This window comes from Phytophthora parasitica (genome assembly GCF_000247585.1).
Source record: "Phytophthora parasitica INRA-310 unplaced genomic scaffold supercont2.4, whole genome shotgun sequence".
Taxonomy (NCBI): Eukaryota; Oomycota; class Peronosporomycetes; order Peronosporales; family Peronosporaceae; genus Phytophthora; species Phytophthora nicotianae.
The window spans coordinates 1,744,980-1,755,808 of NW_008648990.1; the positions used below are offsets into that span (position 1 = coordinate 1,744,980).

The 10,829-nt window shown below is 46.6% G+C and overlaps 3 protein-coding genes across 3 annotated transcripts; 2 read left to right on the forward strand and 1 right to left on the reverse strand.

The window, feature by feature from the left end:
- Positions 1–4,521: 4,521 nt before the first annotated feature.
- On the forward strand, positions 4,522–5,772 carry PPTG_21313 (hypothetical protein). Its single transcript, XM_008896566.1, has one exon. It carries the CDS (start codon positions 4,944–4,946, stop codon positions 5,661–5,663), a length of 720 nt encoding a protein of 239 aa, XP_008894814.1. The 5' UTR covers positions 4,522–4,943; the 3' UTR covers positions 5,664–5,772.
- Positions 5,769–6,663, forward strand: PPTG_03490 (hypothetical protein). The gene has a single exon (XM_008896165.1). It carries the CDS (start codon positions 6,092–6,094, stop codon positions 6,530–6,532), a length of 441 nt encoding a protein of 146 aa, XP_008894413.1. The 5' UTR covers positions 5,769–6,091; the 3' UTR covers positions 6,533–6,663.
- Positions 6,664–8,663: 2,000 nt separating this feature from the next.
- On the reverse strand, positions 8,664–10,829 carry PPTG_03491 (hypothetical protein). The gene is made up of 3 exons (XM_008896166.1): positions 10,067–10,829; positions 9,708–10,001; positions 8,664–9,646 (listed from the first exon to the last, which is right to left on the reverse strand). Exons 1-3 carry the CDS (start codon positions 10,667–10,669, stop codon positions 9,230–9,232), a joined length of 1,314 nt encoding a protein of 437 aa, XP_008894414.1. The 5' UTR covers positions 10,670–10,829; the 3' UTR covers positions 8,664–9,229.

Here is a 10,829-nt window from a genome sequence, read left to right on the forward strand (position 1 = left end):
AAATGCCCATAGGAAGTCTCTTGAACTGGAATTTGCCGAAAGGAAGGCAAAAGGCAGTAATAGGGCGACTTTGGCGCGCTAGGCGCCGAGCGAAATACCCCATATTGGCATCCAGGGTACTCATACACTTAGCCTTCCCAAGTCGTAGTAAAATCTCGCGTATCTTTGGTACGTAATACGGAGATCGACGTAAAAACTTGTTCAACTGTCGAAAGTCAACTAGCAGTCGCAGTGAGCCGTTAGGCTTGACCAAGAAGAAGGCAGGCGCTGCTGCTTCGGACCCGTAGATCTGCTCGATTACGTCGAGTTCCACTAGGCTTTGTATTTGTCGTCTGGCAGACTCCTCTTGACTGCGAGGTACGCTGTACGGTCTTGAGTGTGAAGGAGTGTAGTCTGCACGCAGAGGAAGGATATAATCATCCAGTCGTATACGTCCGAGTCTCCCGTTGTACAAATCGTAATATTCCTCCAATAACTTGAGATAGCAGTGTTGCAACGCTGTTTCCAAGTGCGGAGGCAGCAGATCTGATGGCGAGACGTCCACTTCATCTCCTGCAAGCAGTTCTTCTGCATCTGCACGTACTTCTTCTTCATTGGGGTCGACATGTTCAGCAAGAGGAGCACTCGTCGTGCGAACCACTAACTCATTGCCATCCCACTGTATACGGCCATTCTTAAAGTCTATGACGAGACCAAGGGCAGTCATCAAGTCACGACCAATAGTCATATCGTCGGGTAACAAATTCAGCACTTCAAACTTGTGTACAATCACAGCGTCGCGCTTCAATTGAGAAATCCGGAAGCGCACCATAATTGATCCGTAACTCGCAGTATCTCCACTTACCAACTTGAAGGATACAGCGGAGCTTTCAAGCTCTGATCCATTAGCTTTCAATATGCGCATGAATTCGGCACTGACAATGCTTCGAGAAGCTCCACTGTCCAGAAGAGCCTGGTATCTCTCCTTGCCCGACTCCAGCTTGATCATAACACGCATTGGCGGCGTGTTGTCGGTCGGTGGCGTGCGAACTCCAACGAACAAATACTCGTCATCGCTTGAGGTTCCTGTCCCAGGTTGGCGTTGCTCCACGCGTGTCTGCGGACCTCGCTGTTGTTGTTGAGTAACTCGTGGGCCGCGTCGGTGCTCAGCTTGCTGGTGCTCGTCCTGAGGGGCGTCTTGACGGAGGGCACGGCACTCTTGCGTATTGTGGGTCGTGGTCCGGTGAAAGGTGCAGTACTTATTGCTTGTCGAGTGGCTCGAATTACCATTGCCGTTACTTCGGCCACGATTTCCACCTCGGGGCTGTTGCTGACGATTGTTGCGATTGCTGTTGGCAGGACGTCGTCCATTGTTGCGGTTGCTGCTACTCTGGTTGCTGTTACGTCTCTCAGCAGTACCACTACGATCACCACGATGCAGTCGATGCTCGCCCTGTTCAATCCGCTCAAAGAACGGCACAAGAGCAGCCACTGTAGAGTACACCTGTCCGCTTGCATCGTACTTGTTCTACCATTCGTACGGCAAACCACGCTTGTAGAGACGACACAACGCATCGTCACTCATTGGTGAGCTCTCCGAGAGTCTTGCCAGCGTGTGTTCCATGCGCACCAAGGCACGGAATCGTTTACTGTAGTCCGCTAAAGACTCGCTTCGTGTCTTTCGGATTTCCCATAGTTCTTCTTGGATTTTCTCGTTGTAGTCAACTGGTAGAACTACAATAGACGCCTTGTAGAGTGCACGATTGAACTCCTCGTCCATACGCACGTCGTCGTCACTGAAGGCGGCATCCTCGAATGCCTCGTGAAGATCTCCTTCAAGAAGAATAGTAGCGTTGAGAAACGTGTCTTCAGCGCTCCAGTGCTTGAGGCTAGCAAGCTGCTTGAAGTGGTAGACCCACTCAAGGAAATCCTTGGGGCCTCCGTCGATGAACTTCGGCATCTTCTTCGTCACAACTTCTTCGGTGATGTCTTTCTCCTTATTCGCAGGGCGTACTGTGATAGAGTACGTAAGATAGCGCTCCTTGTCATCTTTCTTGACAGAGTCGCTCATCTTTGTAGGCTGGCCGACGGGTGAACCGGGTCGATTGGTTTTGAAACGTTTCAAAATGCCGTAGCTACTTGAGTCCTTCGAAGTAAAATGTGAACTGATTGAATTTGAATGAGATAAATCCTGGCTTCTGCTGGCTACTACCTAGGCTAGCGAACTACTCATGCAGTGCTATGGGTGCGCACCCATCGTCTGCACCCGAAGCCAATATAAACTTGATCAAAGGGTTCACACCCATGCGCCACTGAGGACAGGCGCTTGTGGCGTCAGGGTGCGCGCCTGATGCGGTAGGAGTTGTTAGATTACAGTCGCCTTTAACGCGGCACAATTTTGGAGTCAAATTCGAACCATGCCTTGCTCAGTATTTCACCATTTATCTCTAAGTAACGACCAAGAGCTAATGCGGGAGCTCATCCGCCTCAAGCCCTTCTCAGCAAAGCGAGGTACGACAGGACATGTCTTAAAGGAAGTTGCCAAAGGAGTATCTAGTGCCATACAGGTTCAACTCAACATAAAGCAAGTTTGCGATCGTCTCAATCTGCTCAAGGCTAAATTCAAACTATCATCCGCACGTGCCAGTGGTGTAGAAGAAGACCTTCATGCAGTCAATATCCAATGTCACTACAACGATCTAAATGGACTCGCCCGTGACTACGTTGAACTCGAGCGCATGTATTTAGACGAGAAGAAGGCCAAGAATCGGCAAAGGCTAAGAAGCAAGAGGATCAAACTAACAGTGCTGCTGCCCTCACCAACGAGAGCAATCTCCGAAGATTGCAACGTGCAAACTACGGCTCGGAACACTCGCCTTCGGACGAACGGATTAGTGAGAGTGAAACAGAGAGCATCGCAAGTTTAGTATCCTCTATAAGCTTCAAAATGTTCAAGAAAATGTTTGAGAGACCGCACTACGATCGCCAAAAGAAGTCCTCAATGTCGTACCCACTCGTATTTGCTGGACGAATCGAGACGAAAGCTCGCAAATAGAGTTGATACTTCGACATGACGGCTCGTGTTCTGTGCAGCAATCCAGCGTTGCAGCAGGTATGCGTCCTTACAATTCCGTATCACTTCTCTTGTTAGCGATCGAGCGTAGTAAGCCAACTCACTGTCAAGCATGTGGGCCTCGTTTGCATTCATGGTGTACGTGAAGCTGCTGCTGAGCTTTCTCGAGGCGTCAAAATACGCTATAAGAGGAGTGATTTTAGTTGCAACACTCCATGCCGTAAAAAAGCGCTGTTTCGTCCGGTTTCACTTGAATTGTTCGACCGAAAGTTAGGACTGTTCGGTTATGGTTAGGTGAAAAGTCATATGATTAAACTGGAAATAGCGTTTTTTTCGGTTTTGCTAAATACCTCTATTATTATATGTGTTATGTCGTCGCGTTGTGATTTACTGACGACCCGAATTATAAAACTGATCGATTTTGTTGCTGTTTCAGCATTCAGTCAGCGGCACTCAACACCACGAAGTCACATCTTGAATCGACTTAGGCCAGGAGACAATACTACTGTGGTGAAACGCCCGGCGGTGACGAGAGCAAACATGGTGAAGCTTGGACATCATTCATCCAGACACAGCAGATTGGGGGATGACGCGTTGTACGTCGCGTGAACTGAAGAGGCCGGCCTCCAGACCGAGGAAGCGCATCTGAGGACATGGTGCGCTGAGCAGTACCAATTAAGTATCTTCATGTCCATTCGGATCTACAAAAACAGATAATTTTCAGCATCACTTGTGGTGAAAGCCGAGAAGAAAACTCGACGATCTATTCGATATACTCCTTTACACTGAACAGTGAAACGCAAGATATTTGGGTGACATTTAACACCAACAAGAAGAATATCGGATGGCCACATTCAAAGCGAAGAAGATCAGAAGACTCATCCATCCCGTTAAACACTGCTGTAAATAGAACGCGGAAGCTGCAAATTCAATGATAAAAACAAGTCTTGAAGAAAAAAAATAACCACTTCAATTCAGAATTTTGTTGTTGACTTTAACTTTATCGCTTTACGGCGCTTGCGTTTTTATATCCTCGGATAACCAGCATTCTCCAGGACATGTACCCATGCCTTCTCGGACATTAGGTCCTAGATTTTCCAAATGAAAATCGCAGCGAGCCAGTTTTAGTATAGGATTCAGTTTTAGCCAGAAAATCGTCGTTTTTCACTTGTTCGTAGGACACTTGTCCGCATCGCCACCGTAATCAAGCTGAACAGTCACATAAGAGAAGCCTCTCCACCATGGTGGATGTCGACTTTGACGTGCTCGAGAAGCAGGTTACGGAGATACAGCGGAATAAGGTGAGCGCACGGTCGCGGTGTACGAGAATTCATATGGACGCTTTATTGCATGGGTGGTTCGCTATAAACCCCGCCTTATTCCACCTACGTTTGCGGAGAAACTCGGCGATGTATCAATCCTCACTGTAAAGCAACTTCGCAAGCGACTGAAGGCCGTGCTCGACCGTAACCCAGAGAACCCCCCCCCCCCCCACACACACACACACACACACGCACACTACTATTTGATGATGTACAGACCTCTGTGTTTGGTGCTTGGCTGTTCACGCTGGAGAAACCAGACGGAGGTTGCCTCAGCTACGCAGCATTAAACACACACAAAGTTGGGCTTTTCAATCTCTATCGGGATTATGGGCGAGAGATTCCACCAACAATGGAGAAAGAGCTTCACAAGTATTTTAAGGGGTTAAAGCGGCAGATGGTTAAAGCAGCTGCGCAAGGGGAAATTAGCGCAAAGACTGGCAAGGATCCCTTTTCATTTGAGCTGTAAAGTTTCTTGTGTGAGAAGCTTCTCGTGAATCCATCTAAGGACATGGCTTTTGCGCGTACATATATGATCATTGCTTGGAATTTGATGTGCCGGTCGGCAAATGCTTTCGGCATTCGCCTTGGGCGCATGGAATGGAGCGGGGATGCGTTGTGTATCTATTTCGCGCATCAAAAAAAACGACCAAGAAGGTAACAGACCACGAGATCCCAGGCACGTCTACGCTAACCCGTTAACGCCTTCTATCTGTCCGGTGATGGCGCTAGCAATCTTTTGGGCAACATCATCTTTTGACGACACTGATCGACTTTTTCCGGGAAAAAACCAGTACGAACGTTTTAGAAAATGTTTGCATCGGCTTTTTGAAACTGAAGATATATCACAAGAATTACGACGTCGTGGAATTGGTAAAGACGAGTTAGGTACGCATTCGATGCGCAAAGGTGCCGCTACCTACTATGCATCAGGATCCACGGCTTGCCTATCGTCAACAGCAGTTCATTTTCGAACAGGATGGTCACTAGACGGAGTCCAGAACACTTACCTCCGGTATGAAGCTGCCAGAGACATGCATGTTGGTAGAACAGTCACCGGTTTACCACCTGGTAGTCATGAATTCGCTGCTTTGGCACCTCATTTTGGTGAACAAGATTCTCTAGTGGAAAGCGCGATATCGTGTACATTTCCTGGACTACCTGATCACCTCAAGTTTGTTGGTGAGTTTTGCCTAGCATCATTAGTGTACCATTCACATTACCTGCGATCGCATCTCTCGATTGAGCATCCTTTATTGGAATCAATACTTTTTCAACACCCGGCATAATTCGGGTGTGAGTTCTTCGCATCGTAACGTCGCTGATCAAATTCAAATTTATTTAGAAATTGTACTGAGACACTACTCCATACTCCTAATGTATTCAGTGCTTGGTGAGACTTAAATGATATGTGGCACGAGAGTGAGATTTTTTTCCAACAATGAGAGAGCAGTGTAAGGTGAGACGCGCCTACACAATCCATAATCGCTAGCCTGTGGGGGTTGCCACAGAATAGAAGTAATAGTACCCACGCTCACTCGTCAAGCGCGGTAGATTGCCTTATTGTTGGGATGTATCGCATAAACCATCCTCCGTCAGCGTGTATGATAGCCTCAAGGCAGTATGGACCGCACGACAAATTGAAAGACATGGAGATGTTCGTCAAGCGTATAGGCACTGCCAACATCCGAAAGCAGTCAAACCGACTCAAGTGGATATGAAGGAGAGCCATGTCTTCACGAGAGCCATATTGGTTTTCATTTCGCAATTCTCCTCACGAAGACCAACCACCAGCAACGACACTCTCCCGGACTACATCGCCATCACTATGGTATTCCTTCGCTCCATCCTCACTCTTCTCACTGGCACGGCCCTTGTGGTTACCTCTGCCCAACCCTTCCTACCCGGTGCTTTTAACGAGAAGGAAATCACCGAGGAGGACATGGAGATGTTCAACCAAGCATTTGAGAGGTCTAACCTTAGCTGCGACCCAAAAGTCGACAAACTCGAGACGCAAGTGGTAGCCGGTACCAACTACAAGTTCACCGTGTTATGCCAGTGCGGCACCAACTGTGAGCCGGACAAGTATGAATTCACTATCTACAAACCGCTGGACCAGAGCTTAGTGCAAACAGTTACGTATGAGCGCGTGCAGTAGATCGAACACACTTTGTTAAGGTCGAAGTGGCTCAGATGGATTAATTGGAATGCAAATACCTTTTTCATCGACGATGTATAAAGCGACACAGCATCGGATTATTGCTCAATTCTGGATACCGACCATGTGCCATTCTCACACGCTTGTCTGTTATATCCTGTAGCCCTCTTTGTTTTGCGTAGCGCGGCTGGATCCTTTAAACTGCAACAAGTTTACAGCTAACGGTAATGTCATTCAGAAATTAAGCTACATCCTACAAACCCAGGTTTAAGAGCGAGTAGTTTTCTAAGGTGAAGGAACTGAGACTTCGTCTGCAGAGGTCGGTGAAGATATTCGCCAAGCATCGCACCGTTGAACTCTATAATGTAAAGAGCAAGAAATGATGTGCGGTGAGAAGCGACCGGGACCGAGTTATAGAGTAGCTGCTACAGGTATCTAAGAGTGGTAGACCTAAGTTAAAATTATCGTGGCTCCAAGCCAACGCCAAGCAACAATATTTTGTCTTTCTTGTTGACGGTCGACTCGTAGTGTTTCCAGTTAGTGTTGTCTGTTCCAGTTGGATTCTCGTGATGATTCTAGGGCTGTTACAACTGATCTAGTTATGTAGTTTGTAACAGTACATCGAAATCGTTGATATCTTTCTAGAACAGGTATTTATTTATTCGATCTACTTTGGACTTCGCAATTCTTACTGCATATGTGTTGTGGGAGCTTATGAAAATAGCCGGCGTTGTGTTGTCCATGGTTACGTTTTATAAAGTAAAGCTGCAACTTGGTATACAACTATTTTATTAAACATGATGAAAATTGGTAACAATGCAATCGAAAATAAATTCATATATTGTTGTTAGACTTACGCAGTTACTTGATTACATGGTGTTCGATTAGCTTTCTCCTCAAGAGGACGCACCGTCATGCAGGAAAACCTTTTGCCAGTAGTGAAAATTACCTTCAGTGATTTTGAGAGATTTTTTTTTTTTCAACAAGTCATAGATTCATTAAGTCGACGTCCAAGATATTGCTCTCGGTGCGATGGCTATCAAGCTTCGACTGTACGGGCAGTCGTTCACAACATGTTGGTTGAGTTGTGTTGCCGTATCATCGTCAGAGTCTGTAAGGTTGTCGATCAAATACAACTCGTAAAAAATGAGGCACTACTGTATGGATCTATGTTTCTAACACCTCAATGGGCTTAAATGATGTGACGCGAGAATGAACCACCTGTAATTTTCTATTTAAGCTCAAAGGCAGACCTAGGGGCTGCATGACCACATTCACCAACAAGAAATCATTTGACGTCCCCTTTGTTTGAAGCTGTCCGCGTGTACGGTTGTGTACCAGCGTCTAGGCAGCAAGCTTGTCATCCGTTCGTCGATTTACGCACAATAGTATGAAATGCGTCTACGTGTAGAGGATAGTCTCAGTATGAGGCACCACCAAAAGCCGCAAGTAGGCAAACCGAATCCAAACCCAGTGGATAAGAATACGGACTCGTGGATCATGCTTCCGCATGGAGGCACGCAAGTACTACAATGCTTCTCATTTCCCAATTCTCTCCGACGAACATCAACCACCAGCAGATACACGATCCTACATCGAAATAAATTATGCTATTTCTTCGTTCAATTCTCACCCTTCTTGCTGGCACGGTTCTCGTGGTTACTTCCACCCCGCTCAACATGTTACCTGGTGCAAGTAAGCTGAAAGACGTTATCTTTAAGGTGCTTTACCAAAGTTTCAAAGGAGCTAGTTTCTGTCTCAAGAACGTCGACAGTATCGAGACTCAAGTCGTAGTCGGCACCGCCTACCACTTTCACGTGTCAGGTTGCTACAAACGGTTGAAACAACTGCGAGCCATCCATGTTCAGAATCTCCTACTCGCCTACTGGAACCATAAACACGGCACGTTTAACTACAATTACTCCAGTCAACCAGATGCCTGGCCTGGTAGTCGAAGAGTATTCACCTGTAGATGGATAAAAACAAGCGCTGATTCTAGAGGCTATTGGTTAAAGATCGGCGATGCAGTGATGGCATTTGTGATTGGGGGGGGGGGGGATAATGTGTCTCGCAGTGCTAGTGATCCTTGCAGCACCTTTGACTACCGGTTTACTGAAAGCAAGCTTATTTTAGTTTAAGAATGAGGAAGGACGTTAATTCCAATTTGATCGCCCCAACTACTGTAATTCATAACACTAGGGGAAAAAAACGCGAGATGTTGGTACTATTTCATACAATTTCGGTCAATTTAAGAACGGTAGAACTCTTCTTCGTGACGTCGCTGTGTGGTCCAGTGCGTAACCTTCGCCAAATTGATAGTCTGCTGTTCTTGGCTTACCACTTTTAAACACCAGTCGGTTTGACCATTCCATCCACTTGTATTTGTAGCTCGGCTGCTCCGTCCAGAAATGTGCTAGCAAAAAAATCTTTTTTTGTACCAAAAAAGCGAGTCTTCAGTTTCTCTTTTCTATGGGTCATGCTTTCTTCTGCCCTTTGTGTAAGCCCCTGCCAACTTTTTGGTGAATATACGCGACAGTACAAAGAATGATCCGCAAATATGAGCTCGTCAGAGGATACTTCTTGTTGATAAGAACCATCGTGAAGCTTAGTGAGTCTGCATATTGTGTCGGAATTTAAATGGTACATTGTTGTCACTAAGCGGAGAAGAAACTGATAGTTGAAAGCGAGAAAGTGTAGCTAACAGGTGTATGGTGTTCGAGTAGCCCCCTCAATCAACATGTTTTGAAACGACTGCCAGTACAGTCGGAGCTTCATAGTCATCGCACCAAGAACAATATCTTGGGCGTAGGCAACATCCTCTGGTCGTAGTTGATAGTCAATGTCGTTGGTGTCCAGATACAATTTCAGAAATGAACGACACGTGGTCTGGTCGGGTTTGGTCGTGGAAGGAGAGAGCACGATAATGCCTTCTGTCCTGAACTGGAGCTCTCTTTTCGTCGGTAAAACCATGATATCGGCCCAGGTGAGCACCATCTCATCCTCGTTCTGGTATTTGCGGAGAAAATGCAGTTTTTCAGCTGCAATTGTCCCCTTGCGGCTGGGCATCGTCAACACCACTTTCTTTATGAGCGTGTCGGGCTTGTTCCCCAAAATCTAAAAAAAAAATAATCAGTTAAATAAAAATAAGTAAGAAAATACTAAACAACAATCGTACCCTGTCAGATTGGAAGTCGGTCCATAGGAAGCTGCTGGCTTCCTGGAGCGAGCAGTTCAAAGGCGTGGTCGTTTCAAACTCGATAATCTTCGTCTTGCGGCGCTCGTCGTATTTACACTGTACAGAATTGTTTACCAACACCAGATGCTGATTCGTTTCGAATCTGGACCTGGAAAGTAGACGAAGGTGCTCGGTTGTATTCTCTAAACGCGCCATCCAAGCATCGACATGATTGGCTCCATGCAGAACAGCGCTACACCTTGGTGCATTGTCATTCATCAAGTAGTCCATACCCTACATCAGTCACATATCACGATTAGAAATGTGCATTTCTAAATTTTCTGCACAAAAATACTCACGTAAAGCACAGATCGTTTCTGTAAAACACCGCCTAATGATTCGCGAACTTTGATGTGGTTCTTCATGATAGCTTTGAGTTGTCGGTTGACTTTCTCCGCCTGTAAGCGCAGTCGATACTGCTCCACTGCGTGGCTGTGCCATTGAGTTCCCCTATCCGACTCAAACGTATCGACTCCATCTTTACTGAGTGGCAAAGCAAGAGGACCAGCGCGCTTTAACTGATCAAGAACGCCTTGTAACTCCTCCACCTGCTCGCGTAAACTCGCTAACTCCGCCCTTTTCCGTCGCTGCAGCCCAGTTGATGACGTCTCAGCACTCCTCACTCGTCGCTTTTTCGTTGATTTTTTCTTGGGTTTCTGCGGCTTTGCTTTTACTGCAGGCGCGACGGAGGATGTTGAGTCTTGTTCGTTGATGTCAGATCCATTTAGTAACTCGAGGCTGTTGCTGTCGATGAGGTCATCGAGAAAGGGAACGTCATCCAAGCCACTGTTATCATCTGTAGTATCGACGCTGACAGAGGAAGTTTCACTGCCACACGCTGCGATGAACGCGAATGCCTCGCTCAGAATTGTCTTGTCCTCTTCAGTCGCCAGGAAGCTCATGATGAACGGGGGAGAAACTTTTGTTTTGGACCCCGATCAGACTGGAGCGTAAAATACCGGAAAGACATGAAACGGATGGTTGATTATGCGGTTCTTGTGATTATGTGCCACCCTCTTTCGTTTGGAGGTCAAAGTTGGACCGCTAAAAATAGCCCCCCCC

Coding starts and splice junctions, on each gene's coding strand:
- PPTG_21313 (XM_008896566.1), top strand. CDS start 4,944: ATGCTTTCGGCATTCGCCTTGGGCGCATGGAATGGAGCGGGGATGCGT.
- PPTG_03490 (XM_008896165.1), top strand. CDS start 6,092: ATGAAGGAGAGCCATGTCTTCACGAGAGCCATATTGGTTTTCATTTCG.
- PPTG_03491 (XM_008896166.1), bottom strand. CDS start 10,669: ATGAGCTTCCTGGCGACTGAAGAGGACAAGACAATTCTGAGCGAGGCA. Junction 10,002..10,066: donor AGAAACGATCTGTGCTTTAC/GTGAGTATTTTT, acceptor TGACTGATGTAG/GGTATGGACTACTTGATGAA. Junction 9,647..9,707: donor CCGACTTCCAATCTGACAGG/GTACGATTGTTG, acceptor TTTTTTTTTTAG/ATTTTGGGGAACAAGCCCGA.